Source organism: Archocentrus centrarchus, chromosome 1 (assembly GCF_007364275.1).
Source record: "Archocentrus centrarchus isolate MPI-CPG fArcCen1 chromosome 1, fArcCen1, whole genome shotgun sequence".
Lineage (NCBI taxonomy): Eukaryota > Metazoa > Chordata > Actinopteri > Cichliformes > Cichlidae > Archocentrus > Archocentrus centrarchus.
In genome coordinates, this window is record NC_044346.1 from 20,546,710 (window position 1) to 20,564,301 (window position 17,592).

The 17,592-nt window shown below is 39.1% G+C and overlaps 2 protein-coding genes across 2 annotated transcripts; both read right to left on the bottom strand.

The window, feature by feature from the left end:
- Nucleotides 1–2,206: 2,206 nt before the first annotated feature.
- chrna9a (cholinergic receptor, nicotinic, alpha 9a) lies at nucleotides 2,207–8,201 on the bottom strand. The gene is made up of 7 exons (XM_030739830.1): nucleotides 7,872–8,201; nucleotides 7,522–7,667; nucleotides 6,266–6,420; nucleotides 5,954–6,134; nucleotides 5,119–5,470; nucleotides 4,140–4,750; nucleotides 2,207–2,483 (listed from the first exon to the last, which is right to left on the bottom strand). The coding sequence occupies exons 1-7, from the start codon at nucleotides 7,915–7,917 to the stop codon at nucleotides 2,313–2,315; spliced, it is 1,662 nt and encodes a 553-aa protein (XP_030595690.1). The 5' UTR covers nucleotides 7,918–8,201; the 3' UTR covers nucleotides 2,207–2,312.
- A 4,966-nt stretch (nucleotides 8,202–13,167) lies between these two features.
- rhoh (ras homolog family member H) lies at nucleotides 13,168–16,767 on the bottom strand. Its single transcript, XM_030738576.1, has 2 exons — nucleotides 16,547–16,767; nucleotides 13,168–15,328 (listed from the first exon to the last, which is right to left on the bottom strand). The coding sequence occupies exon 2, from the start codon at nucleotides 14,846–14,848 to the stop codon at nucleotides 14,261–14,263; it is 588 nt and encodes a 195-aa protein (XP_030594436.1). The 5' UTR covers nucleotides 14,849–15,328; nucleotides 16,547–16,767; the 3' UTR covers nucleotides 13,168–14,260.
- Between the last annotated feature and the right edge of the window lie 825 nt (nucleotides 16,768–17,592).

Here is a 17,592-nt window from a genome sequence, read left to right on the forward strand (position 1 = left end):
ACAGTGATATGTTTGTGCCACTGGAATGAGAGCAATGACAAGAGGGATGGTAGACTTTAAAAAAAAAAAGGTTTTACTTAATTGTTTAATTTAATCATTGATTCAGGTTTTATTTTTATTTTATTAATGTAATCTTTTTAAATACTGCAGAAAGAAAAACATTTAGTCAGTTGATGAAGGAATGGATTCGGTGTCTAAAAATGGGAACGTCTATTTATAGAAAAAAGGATGAAATTCAATTTGCTTATCACATCTTATTAATGTTTCCTTCCTACTGGAAGAAATCATGATGAACAATGTGCATTTTTCACAGCATTCTCAGTTGGATCCTGTTCTGGGGAACACGAGGTCAATGACATTAATACCTTTGTCATTTAGGAACTGCCTGCACACTCTGGCCACAAGAGGATGCACATTGTCCTGCACCAGGGCCCACTGCACCACCATAAGGTCTGACCACTGGCTAACACGTGGAGGTCTGTATAACACTGCCAACCAGGCGTGCTGGATGATTCTGTAGTAATCTGCACTGTGCTGGGCTGTGAGCACAAGTCCCACTAAATGATGCTGAGTCTTCATGACACATTCATGGAGTCTGCGTGTGACAGTTTGGTCAGAGACATAAACATGAGTAGCCCACTAGAGGTCGTTTTGTAGGGCTCTGGCAGTGCTTTTCCTGTTCCTCCTTGTGCTTCTGGAGATCCTGTCATGCCCATCTCCTGGTATCTCCTCCACACTCTTGGGACTGTGCTGGGAGACACAGCAAACCTTCTTGCAACAGCACATTTAGATGAGTCATCTTGGTGGAGCTGGAATACCTGTGCAACCTGAACAGGCTGCAGGTACCCTCACATGCTACCAAAAATGATAAGAACACAAGCATGTATAAATGAATATTTTAGTGATTCACTGTGTCTGCTGTAAGATTTTTGTTGGTGTTATAAAACAGTGGGAGTAAGAAACTGCACCCTTAGAACCAATTCCTAAAATTTACTTTACAGGTTTTTCTTTATTTGTCATATCTTTGCTATCTATATGCTTTATGCTTTGTATGCTTGCCTACCTGATTATAAATGTAAATTAAGTTAGAGAAGAGGTGCTGATGCATTAATTTATGATTCTATCCTTTGTTTTCATGTCCTATGGCACTGTTAAACTGTCTGTGGGGCACTTGGTAATAAAAGTTCATTAAGTGAATCAACTCTAATTAGACACAATCTGCCCTCTAGAGGCTCTTTTTCAGAATTGAAATAAAATAAACTGTTTATTCACTTGCCTGCCCTCTACAGTCCTAACAAATTGAGGAGTTTTGTGACACTGTAGTAATCTTGTTAATTCTTGTGTTTGTCATCATGAACAGGGCACAGGCAATGACTGCTCTATAATAAAGATTCAGGTAGAGAAGATGAAATGTTGGTGCAATGTTGGTGGCATGTTATGCAAAAAAGAGAAAAGAAGAAGTGGACAGTTTTATGAAATGTACATCACACACACCAAATAAGAGTTAAACCAACACAAACTGGGAGAGCAAAAAATATATTTAATAACACAGTATCAAAGGTTTATTTTTAGTTGTATCATTGAGCAAAGTGTAAATTAGTAATAAGGTACAGTACATCATTACTTTGTCCTCAAAAGGTACTGTCACGGTCTGCTTAGTGTGTTAAAAGTCTTTGTAAGGAGGAAGGAAGTAAACATTCAACTTTTTACTTCAAGTACTGAGAGCTTGTAAACCAATGTCAGCTTCACGTGGCTTCAATAGTTTTACCTTACATAATCCACCAGTGACAGTGCCTATAAGGACAGATGTGATTCATCATGTAGGCTGCGCCACTGACCTTTAGATTGTTTCAAAAGTATTTTATGTTTCTCTGCTGGTGCACCCCCCCCCAACACGTAACTGAGTCTTGAAAACAGGATCCTCTGGTTGCTTAAAATGTAAGGCAAGAAATGTAATGCCTATAGCTGTTAGCTCATCAATAATAGAGTCCATGCATGTTCAAGGCAAGGCCTAGATTGTCTTACCGCTCCACTGCACTGTGACACATGCAAGCAGACCTTACATAAACTAACCAAGAGGCTTTCTGTGCAAGCGTGTGGTTAAATGCATGATTTGTGCGCAGTGACCTCGTCTTCTTTATGTCAAAACAAAGACAAACATTCACACACACACACACACACACACACACGCACGCACACAATACTGACAATACTGACTTTCTTTCAGACAAAATAAGTCTTCATCTGATGTTGCATTAAGGTAGAAATGAGGCATAACAAGGGTTAGTGTTGATAAAAAGTTGAAGAAGCTGTCAGGATGCCTTGGCAATGATGAGAATGCTCATGAGGAAGACCATGACGAAAAAGATCCACATGAAAAACCGATCCATCACCTTGGCAACCTTTTTCCACTCTGCTACCTTGATACACGTAGCTCTCTGCTCACGGAAACAGTTGGCGATGTACTCGATGTTCTTCACCACCTGGTAAAAGGACAGACGGGTGGGAAAAACACTCAAAGGTTATTTACATAACCTCCAGAAGAACATTGCTGTTATTGACACTGGTGGCCATTAGATGAAGTGCAGTCGGTAACCCGCTTCTTGCGTTTGCATGACCGCAGTCGGGATGCTGACTGATGAGATTTGCACGAGACAGCAATATTATGTTGCTGTGTTGCATATACAGTATATCACGTATATTTTGTACAACAACTGAGTGGCAGTGTATATACTGTAATCCTGCATTTAGGTATAATGACTTCAAAGTCCTTCTAGAAGCAAGTCTTTGCCATTTTGAAATGCTTTCTGGCATTTATTTTGAAGCATTATCTAAATTTAATTTAATTTCAAAGGACACCAGGACATAAGAGTACATCACCAGTGAAATCTAAGAAAAATACTTTAAAAAATTGCTGGCATTGCCCCAGAATAAGGTTTTTAAAAAGCTTTTTTCCCCTGGAAGTTATACTGTTTGCTGAGTGCCACAATTCCTCTTTATAATGTCCCTCTTTGCATTGCTCTGGTCCTTTTCTGTGGGAAGCAGTTTCTTGCTCTACACCTTTGCTTTGTACCATACATTTATTTTTTCTTGGGTAAACACTTAGTTGGACTTATCACATAAGTTATATCATGGTTTATACTGGCTGGGGAAGCATTTTGGTAATCTAGAAAGCATATGCATCCAAACTAAGGTTTGTGTCAAGGCTGGCAGTGTGGCAGGCAGAATTTGGACCCAAATGCAGGACTCTTGTAATAGACAGACAATAATTTGAGCAGTTTTAATGAAAAGTCTTTTCCAAAATACAGAACTCCAGGGAGCAGAACAGGAAGGCTTGACCTCAGGTGGACGGAATCACACTAACGAGACCAGGGAAACCAAAATTAAATACACAGCACACGACACAAGAAACTACCAACATAAAACAGGAAGTGGAGAACACGGAGACCAAGACTAAGACACATGAAGTTGACACAAAGACTGGGAAATGTACAAACACGGGGAAGAAGGCACACAGAAGAACATAGTAGTCAAATAAGAGTAAACAATTACCAAGAACATAATCCAGATAACTAACTATGGAAGCCTGAAAATGCCAATCCAGGAAAACACTACAAGGCTCCTAACTGAAAACTACAAGCCATAATAACCTATTAAAAAAAGAGATAAAAAACAGGATTAACAGCTAAAAACAGAAAACACTGGGTCAATGACCCAGGACCATGACAGTTTGCAAGTTATCTATCTATCTAACTCAGCTACATTAGATGCACTCTGGTGAATTTCAGTTCTTAACATTCATTGATAAAGTAACTTAGTGATGAAGTCATTTGAATTAATCCAGTTTACCAGCCCTGAGAATTTGGATGAAGTAGCTGCCCTTATCCAAACTACATGAGATAGTTGGGCAAACAAGACTTAGAGAACATCAGTTAGAAGAAAGTTTGGAGTTAGTTTTGTTCCCTAAAACCAAGTAAAGTTCCCTTCCCCAAAATCCTTCCCAATCACCAACTCCATAGGCTTTAACAGGCAAACCACAGACATGAGTAAGATCATAATTTATCACTGAGAAAAAGCTAAATACTCCACTTTCAAGGAAGCACTTCTAAAAGAAAATCAGTTGCATCTATAAGTGTCACCTGTTTATGTTGGATGCAGGGGCAGCAGCAGGGGCAGGCAGGGATTCGAGTCTTCTCTGAGGAATAGAGGATCTGGTCCTTAAGGCCCCCATTCAGGTGTTGGAGGTGTGGTGGATGCCGAGGGGCCTGGTAGTCCAGTTCATCCCTCCTGATGTGATGGTAGCGCTGAGTGGGCTCATGCTTCACCTCACCCCTCTCCAGCCTGGAAGCTTGGTTACTATGGTTTTTGTAATGGTGATGCCTGCCTTTGGTGCTGCCTTTTGCCTGTCTTTTGTGATGGCTATTGTGATGATGCACGCCATGACCATTGCTGTGCGTGTATGGATCACTGTCAGCATAGTAGAAGCCATCATGGAAGCGGTCATCATGGTAGCAGCTCTTATCACCCATGGGTTCTTCTGGATACAGTGGGGTCCTCTGGCTCTCTGGCGTAGTGCAGTTTTCCCCAACTTCATAGACAAAGAAGATTTTTGACATGTAGTCAATGATGAGCACCTTAGCCCAGTAAGGGACTGGTTTGGCCTCAGCACCGCAGAAATGAATGTTCATGATGAAGATAGTGAGAGAAGTTGAGGCTGTGATCATAGTCATGGTGGCAATGTAGTACTTCCCTAGAAAAGAAGACAGAAGAAATTACAGATTCAAAAAATATTGTTGCCAAATTTGTATGTGTGTGTACTTAACATAAACAATGCATTTCCTTAATGATATTGGAAATGCATATTTTGCATGTAGATTAGTCACATATAAAAGAAAATGCTGTAAAATTTTTTAAGACAGCATCATGAGATGTCAAATTGTAATATATAATCGTAATACTTAGGAACTCATGGGACACTAATGCAAAATTATGTGTAAACTTATTGAAAATTTTGACCTTGCCCCTGATAATTCTGAATTAAGTTTTTAATTATTTCAGAAACAAATTCTGGTCGGTATGATTTTCTACAGTTTCCATACTTCCAAGAAAAATTCAGACCTATGTAGGGCATGCTCTCTGCAGGAGGCATGCTCTCAGCCACCAACAACTGGAACACAGTGAGCGCCAGCAATACTGTCACCCCCAGGGAAACTTTCTCCCCCGAGTCGGCTGGAAGGTAGAAGCCCAGTGGGGCCAGGAATGAGATGAGGAAGCAGGGCAGGAGCAGGTTGAAGATGTAGAAGGAGGAGCGCCTCTTCAGGAGCAGGGTGTAGGTAATTTCAGTGTAAGGGTCAGAGCAGCAGCCATACATCATGACGTTTCTAACCGCTGGCATGCCGTGACACTCCCACTCCACGTTCTCTACAAAGTCAGACAGGTCACCGCTGTCCATGCCCAAACTGATGTCCACCTGTGTGGGGCACACGCAAGAGCACGGTGAAAAGATGTCAGGGAAATACACACAAACAAGCAGAATCATCATTGCACTCTTGAATTTCACAAAAGGGACGGGAAAACCAAGACAACCAACATTTAGACATACTAATCCCAAATATCATAATAAAATGTTTTATTTTATTTATGTTGCTTTCTCAGTAGAAAGCAACATAAATAAGTTTTAGTATTCCCATCTAAACCACGTTGAGGTGTCTGAGCAAACAGACAGATAGTGGGAAAAATGGATTTTGGAAATGGTTTCAAAGGTTTATTGTTATGTTTCCATATTTTTTATCCCTGGGTTCATTAATGAGGACATATTGAGAAATAATTAAAAAGCTGTATGTTAGTCAAAAAACAAACAAACCCTGAGCTGTATCAAAGGTGTGCTGTTTTCTCTACATTTTTAGATGTCTGCCACCTTCTTGCACTGCATGCTTTCTGTGTGTACACACACCTGGTTTCCATTGTAGGTCCAGGAGCCAAATGTGAGATTGCATTGCTGCCAGTCAAAGGGGAAGTAGGAGACATCCACCACACAAGTGCTCTTTGTGATGGCCGGAGAGTCCCAGATGATCTCTCCGTTGTAACGCAGCTTCACATTAGTGTTGGACGGGCCCGACGACTCCTCGTCTGCTCTACATGGACAAAATAAAGAAAAGAAAAAAAGAGAGAGTGAGTTCAATCTGATGCAGCTTTTCACTTGATTTTGTTAATTCTCCAAATATCACTCCTTGTCTTCTTTCTGTTCTTGTCTGTTGTTACTGACTTGTTATAGAGGACTATGTCTGGCTTCCAAACCAGGTCACTAGGGATGTTGATCATTTCTAGGTCATCATATTCCTCCTTGTCCCACTTCAGATAGGCATCGTGCCAGACCTGCCTGATCCACAGGTATGTAGTTAGCACCTGGTTCTTCTCATCCTGAACACACACACGCACATACACAGTGACAGAGAGAGACAGTTATGAATGTTGAAGCCCTAAATTTCTGAGAGGCTCACACACATGAATCCTGAATAAGACTCCTATTTTATACTACAGTTACACTGAGTGTGGCCCCCACAGAAAGAGCAAACTGAAAGGCTTACTGCCCGCTGGCATTACTCTGAAATCAACACATTTATCTGTAGCTCTGAAGATGTGGGAGTAAGACACAGTCTGTGAAAATAGTCTCTATGTCAGGTCTGAGAAATTTAAAAAGGTGAAGTGAACTGAGTATCTCAGCTTGGGTTGTTAGAAATGTAAATCTGTTACTGAAAGCTTGAGTTTCAAACTGGAGGCGTGGAGTTTCAAAACAGCCACTGAGGGTCTCACACAGCAGGCTGCAGAGTTATATAAAGGGACTTAAGTGTGGGAACCAGTGGTTTTGGAGCTTAACATTTAGAGGCTGCAATTTCTATAACTTAGCATAGATATGATTATATCTTTATTTACATTCAGTTTCACTATTGCTTATCTTTATCTTTATTATGACAACCACAAAACAACCTCAGTGCTGCCAAAACATACATGACTGAAGTATGAAGTGTGAATAGCAGCTGAGTGTACTTAACTGCATTAGCCTGTGCAGGTGTGCCTGATAAAGCAAAGGCTGACTGTATATTGAGTTATTAACATTGTGCTATAAATCATTGGATGTGTGTTACAAGGAAATGTGATTTTAAGCTACTCCTCAATTTTTAAACTTATACTTAAAAACCTATTTTAAACTTTACCATCATAACAATACATACTGTCCTAATTCTTCCTATTCTTATTTTATTTTTTATTTTATTATATACCACTTAAAGGGCACCCTGGGGGTCATGCCACTCTGGATTTTTTTTTTGTTTGTTTTTTTGCACACACTGTGCTTCTCACTAATAAAATCTTGAAACAGTGTGGACAAGCAGTGGTCAAATGCACACAATATTTTACCCCACATTTTTAAAACTGGCCAAATACACCTGGTTATTGGTAAATGTAATTAAATAATAACTGTTAAAGTGTAATAAAATATATTTAGGCTTCCTCTCGACTCACCATATCTTTGATCTGTGACAGGGTGATCTGCAGGGAGACATTGAGGGCTTTGTCTGTGTCCTCTACGGGTCTCAGAGCGTTGGAGTAGTTCTCCATCAGGTCATTTAGAAGTTTACGGGCATAATGACCCTGAGCACAATGTGACACTGAGGAGCAACACACACAGCACACAAAGAGAATGGAAAGCTGCACTAAACAGAAAGAAGGAAACTGTGTGGATGATAAAAGTAACAAATCAAACTTGACTTTTTAAAACAAACTCATGTAAAACGAACATTCAAAACAAACTCATGCCTCAGTTGTGCATCAGTTAGCTCAGGCATCAAAATGAGCCATCATGAAGAACTGACCTCGCACCAAAAGGCCGATCCAAACCATCAGCAATGCCTTCCTCATTCTTAACCAGTCACAGGCCCAAGGATCAATTATTCAGCAAAGCAGTCGCCGGGACAGCCTGGGTCCTAATCCAGCGTCACTCGATTCTGATCTCCATTCTCCATTCTCCCTCGCTGAAGCTGAGCCAGCCGAGACCACAGAAAATTCTCGAAATCTTACATCCTGTCAGAAGCTCTCAATGCTTCGCTAGTTGTTAGTCGCAGTTCGTCTCTGTCACTGTCTCTCTGTGTGTAATCGCTACTGGAACAGGACCTGGGGCTATCACACACACACACTCACACGCGCATCTACACACAAACACTCAAACACAGGTACAGGTGCAGTATCACATAGCACACATGCACTGGGTGAAATGTGATGCCTGCAGCCCTATCCACTTCTGTACATGACCACAACCAGCTGTATGACATGCACACGCACACACGCGCGTACACACTGAACCTTACAGCATTACACAGCTAATGACAAATGTCAGTCACACACATTCAATGCATCTCATGACACTTTCTTACCCATGTTCATGTCATTTAAGAGGACCACTGAGGCTGTGACACAAGTCATGCATTTCCCATGACAATGAATTTTACACAGATCCAGGATCAGGTCTCACGCTGTAAACAGGAATTTTTAACATGGCAGTCAGTGAGAGCAGATTTTATCTTTGCCTTTTCCACCAGCGTGTTGAAGAGGCTACAAGTAATGGATCTCTGTAATACTGTCCAGCAGTCATGGGATGTTTAACACAGAGCATAATAAAATGCTTACTGCACACTTTTATTTGCATGTTCAGATGAATCTGACTGATTCTGTCTTTGACGCTGTTGTTTTGTGTGTTTAGACAAATACTATATATGTACTGAGTTTTTATCTTTTAGTAGTTATCTTTTCATAAAGATAACTACTAAAAATAAATGATAAAAGAAAAAGGGAAAAGAAAGGTATTAAACAAGCAGAATTTTTTTTAAGAAAGTTCATCAGTAAAATCTGAAAGTCTGCTTCTATGAAATAGACAAGAGCTGAGCTTCAGTGAGAGGAGACTGGTAGGTTTAAAAACTGATTACCATCTGATGAAGTGAAACAAGAATATAATTTTCATTTATCACACAGCCTCTCTGTGTCTCTTCAGATGCTTTTTTCCAGCTTCGTTGTTTGGACCCAGTGTTTTTTCCACAGCTGAAGATGGCGGAGAGTTGTGGCTTATGTAAATGTGAAGCATGGCAGCACTTAAAGAGAACAAGAAGGGTCAATCAGCTTTATTCACAAAACTGTAGAACTTCAGGTCTTTTAATTAGACAAATACTAATATATTAGTACAATGTAGCTGTTTTACATTAGAACTGCATGACTTTCACTGTATTTTGTTATTCACATTTGTGCACCAGTTAAGTCCAACACTGATTATAAAGGATCCTTTTGTTCTTGAGTAAATTTAACACTTCTGAAGGAGGAAAGGAAGGAAGGAAGGATGAAGGAATCAAATGTCAGTAAGAAATGTTAGTGACACAGTTTTACTGTGTTATTCTGCAGAGAACTGTGCATGGTGATGTGATGTGTTAATGTGTCACTCAGTTTCTGTGGTGCTGAGCTCGTATAGGACAGGTGTTTCCTGTGTGTGTGTGTGTGTGTGTGTGTGTGTGTGTGTGTGTGTGTGTGTGTGTGTGTGTGTGTGTGTGTGTGTGTGTGTGTGTGTGTGTGTGTGTGAAGCAGGGAGAGAGTGAGATAAAGAGAGAGAGGGGCACAGAAAACCCAAGAGCAGTAGTTTGGTGACAGTTAAGGAAAATGTGTATAACATATAATGAGCAACTTCTGGTGAACTGAGCTCATTTGCAGTTAAACAAGTCCTTTTACATACAACACTTTATTCTTGATTATTGAATATCCAATCTGGTAATATCCTATATTATTTTTATTGTCAAATCCCATGAAATAAGCAAATAATTAACAATTAACTCATAACTTCTCTCAAGGGTGGTTTGTGTAGCCAAAGCGTGGCCTTACTTTTTGTCCCTGTGCCACCGAGCTCAAGAGTTGTAGACAAACACATCAGTGAGGCACATCATTGCACTGGAAATGCCCTTTGTTTCCCAGATGTCCTTTGGCACACAGAGAAACAAAGGCTGAGATATTAAGATTACTTTTACCTGCTTTTAGTTTCAGGGTGCAATGATGTGTAGTGGTTCACTGTCACACTGACTGAGGTCACCACAGCCTGAATGCCACAGGGAGGAGGCTGGAAAGTACTGAGAGGTGGTGTGTTAGTTTTGGCCTTTAAATGAATTTTTCACTAGAATTGTTGAAAGTTAGATTATTACATAATTCTAAAAATGCAAATTAAGGAGAAATATATTCCCTTTTTTTCCCTTGTTTTTTTTTGTGAAATGCCAGTTTAGTACAAAATTGAGTCTATTGAAGTCAGCGTTTGATTCTTTTTTTTCTCTTTTCTTTTGTGGTGCAATACTGTAAAAACTGGAAATAAGTTGCTGTTGTAGCAGAAAAAGCACAGGTGTGTGTGTGAGAGTCTTAGCATAACATCCAAATGAAATACACCCTTTATCATTAATGTTATTAGCTACACTTGTGCTTTGGTTGCTATGAAATGTCCCTCAAGGCATATGAGAAAGAAGCACATCCACCATTCGCTGACTATGAAGTGGCTTGGCTGCATACAATTCTGTATACCACTTGTGTGCGTGTGTGTGTGTGTGTGTATGCGTGAGAGAGAGAGAGACAGGCATACAGCGACACAGAAGACAAGGATAAGGTATTGTGGTAGCTGTGGCAGAGAGCACAGTGAGAGATGAAAGCTGTGACCACAGCAGGCTGCCAAACATACTGTGCTCTCAAATTGAAGCAGTTCTCATACTACTGACGTGTATTAAAAGCATGTAAAATGTACATTTATCATCAGCTACATTTGATCATGTGGCTTTATCTTTGGAGTACAGATACCTTTCAAAAATATGTCAGCAGTAAAGTAAAAATGATGTTTTTGCCACTAAAAATGAGAAGAAAACATGACAAGAGAAAGATGAGACTGGCTTAAGATTTATATCCTAATTGTACAGCAAACCTAGGTATTATATTTATAACTGTAGCCTTTGGGTGTCCATGAGAATAAAAATATGTTAACCCACAAGTTCAGTACAGAGAAATTTAAAGTTTAAGCCAGTCTTTACCTTTGCCATGTTTTGATTTCAAATGCAAATACCTAATGACTCAATGTACAGTTTACACTGATGAATGACCTGAACGGTGCTGTATCTATATTGGTATAACATGGTTATGAAACATGGTTATTAATTTGTGAATACTCAGGATGCCTGATTTCTTGTACCCATGTCATTTCATATGTCTTTAGCATTGTAAAACCTAATAATGCTTTCATGTTTATTAAAGGAAACTAATCAAACTCTCAATTGGAGCTTATTTGTCTCTGTAGTTTATTAGTACAGTGGATTTTTGGCCCACTGTACCACCTGATATCATTAGATGATGTACACAGTTTTCATAAAGTTCATCCTCTGTTAAGGTGGTCTGAGGCTTTTGTGTGTGATCTACATGGCTCTGTAAGCAAGCATGTAGGGTTGTCAGTAAGTGTGTATGCAAAGAGAACGTGTATGTGTGCTGGCAGACGTGCTGAGAGTTGTGTGTGTTCGCACAATTATATCTATATTATGTACAGAGTACACGTGTGTGCGCTGGGATGTGGTTAGGTGTTTTTCACCATATCCTTGAAAAGTCTTCACTTGTACCTCATATCCTTAGCAACTCTGAACACCGCATAGGACAGAGATATGTAGAGAAAGGGCGGGAGACAACATGAGGGGGAATGAAAAACTTCTCTGAGCTTCGTTCCTGGGTCTTTGCTGTTTTTGGATGTCCTTTTTTTAAACTTTCATTCAGTTAGAACACTGAAGGTTGTGTTAAACTGAAAAAACTAGTTGAAGACAAACTAGTTGTTTTAGCCGTCATTCCGTCCTTTGACATACATGCGGCTCATGCCTCATATTTAGGAGAGGCCTGTCATGATAATCCTGCACTGATGATAACTCTGATATTTAAAAACAAAATGTTAACATAGTGTCAATAATCTGTACATCAAAATACTGTAAATTATTCTTTTTGTATGTTTTTGGACAGTTACAGTTACACACTCTTGCTTCTTGTATTTTGAGCTTAATTTTTTTTTTTTTTAAAAAGTTTTAACTGGATAGAATTTTTTATTTATTTCTTTTTTTTGGAGAAGCCTGACATTTCTGACCTTCACACTTCACAGCGGATACCTCATGTATTATCCCTTACACAAATACCAGAAGCGCTTACCAACCATAACACTTCCGCATATTACAACTTGTGCCGATATGAGTCCCAAACCCCTAAGGGACAATTTTTTTGGACTAAATTAATAAAACTAATGAAATGAACAAAGTCATATGATATGCATATTATTTATAATTTATGTGATCATAAAACAGTACCATTAACATTTTGCTACACATCACTCTGTATTAGTATACGTTAGCCTGATAGCATAATTGCCTAAATAATTTTTAAGCAGTGGGAATAATGCAGAGTGGGGCAGAAATCTCTATTTGGACAAAATATGACTTGAGCAGTTATGCTATGAGGCTAACAATATATTGCATAGCTACTATACTACAGATTTACAAACCATACATCTCTTAACACTGGTGGAAGGTCTGAGTCCTTAGACATCTCAGACTGAAGAACAGCGTTGTACACAAAAGATCACACATTAAATAAAGTCCCTATACGGACGCTCTTTGGTGTGCAGACCTTTTTAAATCTGCTAGGTGTTTTTTTTTTTTTTTTATCCAGCATTCTACTGAACACCAGTACATGCAGGTCTGTTTGAGTCTTTGTGGAACGCTTTATCAACCAGAGGGTTTAACATAATCACTATTATTTTAAAGAAATTACCAAACATTTTTATACAGTTTGACACATGCAAAAAATCTCAAAGTATCTTTAAATATATATATATATATATATATATGAAGAGACTGTTTTTAATTTATATTTTATACATATTTGATTCATACTTATTTTGTGAGTTTACTCACTCAGACAATTCATAAAACAAGGGAATAGGGATACACAAAACACGCAAAACTATATTTTAATACAGCACAAAATCTTTACAAAAGTTGCCACTGTATTATATGACAACGCATACAAATTGGAATGTTTCGACATGTAAATTGTATCATTTTTATAAAGTTTATTCAGGACTAGTAACTCATGTAAGGCACGTGGGAAGATTATTTGCATTACATGACAAATAAATGATTTAAAAGAAAAAGAAGTGACCTCAGACCTTTGACTTCTATTAGAAAAAGGCACATAAACTTAAACTCCAATGCAACTTCACCAAAAACACCCAAAATGGCTGAATCGATAACACTCAAAATAACGTACAATTATGATCATTTTTACAAGTTTGGAAAGGGCATTTCACAATTGTATATTTATTCAATCTTCCGCTAAGGGTGAAATTGTACAGACACACTGAATATTCACATGAATGAAAATCATGTGTTAAATCCTTAGCTTTAATTTAGTTTTAAGTGAGTTAGTTGTTCCACAAATAAAACACACAAACACGCACTCAATAGTGCCCAACAACAGATCTCTTTTTTTTGTATTTTCTAAATAGAGGCACAGAGTTAAACGCTTAATTCTGTGCTCATGGAACGGTTTCAATAAAAATTAACACTTTATTTCTAATAATATTTAATAAAATTGAACTATATATATGAGTATGCTCAGCCCAACATGGGAAAATACTTCTATTTATCATTTTCTTGATATACCTGATGAGAAAAAGCAATAAAAACATATTATTATTAACATTTTTTTTAAATAAAAAGTTTCTATGAATTTAGTTGATGTTCTGCTTGTTTGGTTGTGACAAATGTGCAAATCTCACCATCGAAGCCCCATGCAATTTTTAAAAATGTACTTTTAATTTTGGCTGACACATTAACATACTCTCCTCTTAAAGCTTTAATTAAGTACAAGTCCTTCACAAAAATACTTTGTCCCATTAGATCTAGCTCCATATAAGAATAAACATCATTCTTTAGGACTGCATGTGTGGATGACACAAACGTAGACTTTTCACCTCTGTACACTTGAATCAGAGTCCATTAGGTTTTCAGTGTATTTTCAGTTTAAATACTGATCCAGTTTAGGAGGGTCGTGTGGGGAGGTTAGTGAAATAGAACTAAGTTTACCCCTACAAGGCCAACTGAGTTTGAACAGCACATTAAAAAGTCATCAGATAAAAGGCTCAGGAGCTCATAAAATCAAGTTGAAAGGCTCAAAAGACCTTGCACTGGTTTATGCTGAACATGCGTCTTCTGGCCTGTTTCTTGGCCTGGTTAACAACTGTCCGCACAGCGTACTCAAACACCTGCTGCACGCCACGGTTGCTTAAGGAGGAGCACTCCAGATAGCCTTTAGCCCGAACTTCTTGAGCCACATGTTTACCCTCCGATGGTGTGATGCATATGCCCCGATGCCCACCCACTTCCCTCAGGTCCGTCTGGGTTGCCACAACCAGCACCGGTACCCTGGGCAAGTGTTGCCGAACCTCATTGATCCACTTGTTCTGGACACTGGCGAGAGAGTTAGGGTTAGCCACAGAGAAGCAGATTAGGACGACGTCGGCCTGCTGGTATGATCGTGGTCTGATCTGTTTGAAGCTGTCGTTACCAGCCGTGTCCCACAGCCCCAGACTGATCTGGATCCCATCCATGTAGACCTCCACCCCGGTGTTATCAAACACTGTGGGCTTGTAGGAATCAGGGAAGGTCTCTGAAGTGAAGCGGACCAGCAGTGCCGTCTTTCCGACTGCACTGTCCCCGACCAGGACGCACTTAATTGACATTTCCGGATAGCCGTTCATATTTTCCTCCAAATATTTCACTCCTGAAGATGCTTGAAGTTCTTTGAAAAAGCTTAAGGCCTAACTTTTTTTGGTTTAGGGGGACACAAGGTCCACGAGGTAGTTGAAAGCAGTGATCAGTCTGTGTTCTGTACTTCCGTATGCAGGCAGTAGTTTTCAAAGCAGATTATGTGTGGCCCTGCTTGGTGTAGACTTCATTAACAGAGATGCTCTTCTGCAGTGGTCATTTATTAAGGTGACTTACAATACGTCTCCTCAGACTCCTTTTTACTGACAATGAGTGTGCACAGGTAGCTCTTCTCCAGTAGACAGATTTATATATGCTTCACATAACCTCTTAGATCTTCAGGCCATCTCAGCTCGCCTCACTTCCGCACTCTGCGCAGGAGCTGGTCAGGTTCTGGTCCTTCTCTCTACACATCTTGAAAACCCTCCTCCTTGTTAGGCAGGTGTACTTTCAGCACTGAAGAGCAAAATTTGCTGGGGAAGAGAGATGAAGACACAGCACTTTAAAAACAAGAGGTATCTGAGAGCCCCTAGAACACTTCATTCAGCTGAAACCTGATTTGCACATCTCTCTGCACATCTGTCCGACTCTTCTCCTACATCGTGCAGTCTAACGTGTAAGATAGCAGCAGCGCAGCTCTTAAAACAATACGTTTGAAGAAAATATGAAATATGAGCTCAAACAATCATCTGTTGACTGCGTGAGTACTGTATGTGGAAGATGCCGCTCACTTTTGCTTTTACGACAATTTGAAGTATAAAGATGTGATTCTGTGTCAAAGTACTGATTAAGTGCGGAAGTAAAGATTGGTATGTTTGGGTGTGACCCAGAATTCACTCCTTTATCCTGGAAACTTTAACAGGTGCTCAAAAAACAACATAAACACCGTGTCATACTGTCACACTCACATAAAGGATCCATCTTATGTGTTTCCTTCCTTGATTCTGCAGTTTATACCACAAACTGACATCTGACGAGGGGTGAGGAAGTCAGTTTAATATGGTGACAAACATTAATCTTAATGGCTAATGCCACGATTGAACAAAATCTATTGGTAGCTCCTCATTATTCATCTGGGCCTTTAAAGTGACTGATTTATTAAATTAAGTAGCAAACATACTAAGTGACAACCTCAAAACCACCTGCCATGTCACACAGTCATCCAAAATGGAAAGCACTGTGTAACGTAGATGGGACACTTTAATCAGTGGTTTTTCCACAGCTCATCTCTCAGAATTATCGGACTAAAATAAGTCTTTATCTGATTCTGTCTGTTTTGTCAGAGGAGGGGTAAATAATTTAAGAAAGAAAGGAAAAATAAAATATGACCAATCTGTTAGATTAGCAACACTGTCCTGCCATTCTCATTCTCTCATAGACGATTTTGTGCATAGTTTAGTCTAAAACATCCATAATTATTCATTTCAGGGGCACACCTTAAAGAGCTCACTTGTCCAGTTTTAAAGTCTGACTGTTAAAAAACAATCCTAAAAACTGTCCTTTTTATTTATATATATTTTTATAAGACAAAAATTCATATATTTATAAATATTTTTTTTTTTAATTTAATGATTGGTTGTTAAATTTGAGAACTAAATAGAAAGCCTTGGTCATAAAGACTCGAGGCACATGATGTTGTATCAAGACAAAGAGAAAGATAAAGGCAAGTGAGAAAAAATGGTTCGGCCTACCTTTCTTTTCGGTCTCCTCGAGCTTGAACGGGCGGATGCTGGCTGCTGCCGCCTTTGTAGACTTCACAGAGCTAGTAAAAATTAGTTTTTTAAACTCCTGAAAAGGCGTCTTATTAATTATAATGTGCCGGCCCGCTTTAATACGACAACCCTTGCCAGAGGCGCCAATAATTAGGACAAAACTAAGACGAAATATTGTGGTACCTTCCTAAATATTTGCCTGGTAGGTATCGAAAGGAAGTGAGAAAGTACGAGAAAAGACAAGTCAATTGCATCCGCTTGTTAGAGTGTGGAGGTGTGACTGAGTCTACTGCTCGCCTCCCCCACAGCAGCTGTGCACCATGTATCACTGGGGCTTTTTTTCCCCCCTCTGTTGTGGATTTGTACTATTTGCTTGCAGCTTTACGCAGCAGCGGAGCGCACAGCTGGCGCACAGGTTATAAAGGGCTTTTAACTGTTAATGCGGCTGAACCAGCGGCCGTGATCACACTGTCATGTGGGCAATTATAGCAAATAAAGGGATACAAGTTTTTATTATCATCATTATTATCATTATTGTTACTGTAGGTAATCAAAAGGAAAGCACCAGTGTACCAGTGTATAGTATTCTTATTGCGCCTTCTATGCAGAGTCCAATTTATTTTCCATTGTTAAAAGGGACAAAGTGCAGGGATTTTACACGATTAAAGGTCTGTTAAAAGCTTTAACCTACAAATAGAAATAAAAGTGTTGAATGAAGCTGAAAAATGTAATTCTGAAAATGGAGATCAAACTATTGGTGACCGAGTTTGAGTGACAGAAGCATCGAATGAAAGGAGTGAATGAAAAAAATCTCTCTCGTGTCTTCATCCTGAGTCCGATGGTTTTAAAGGTGCTTTAAAAACGTTACATTTAGTTTTTATATTTTGTTCATCAGCATTGTGAATTCATTGCAATTTTAAATTTGTACACAATTTGACAATATTTATTTATTTATTTATAATGCCATTTGACTTCTTGCCCTATTCAAAAATAGGACAGTATATGTGGACACACTATGAGGACAG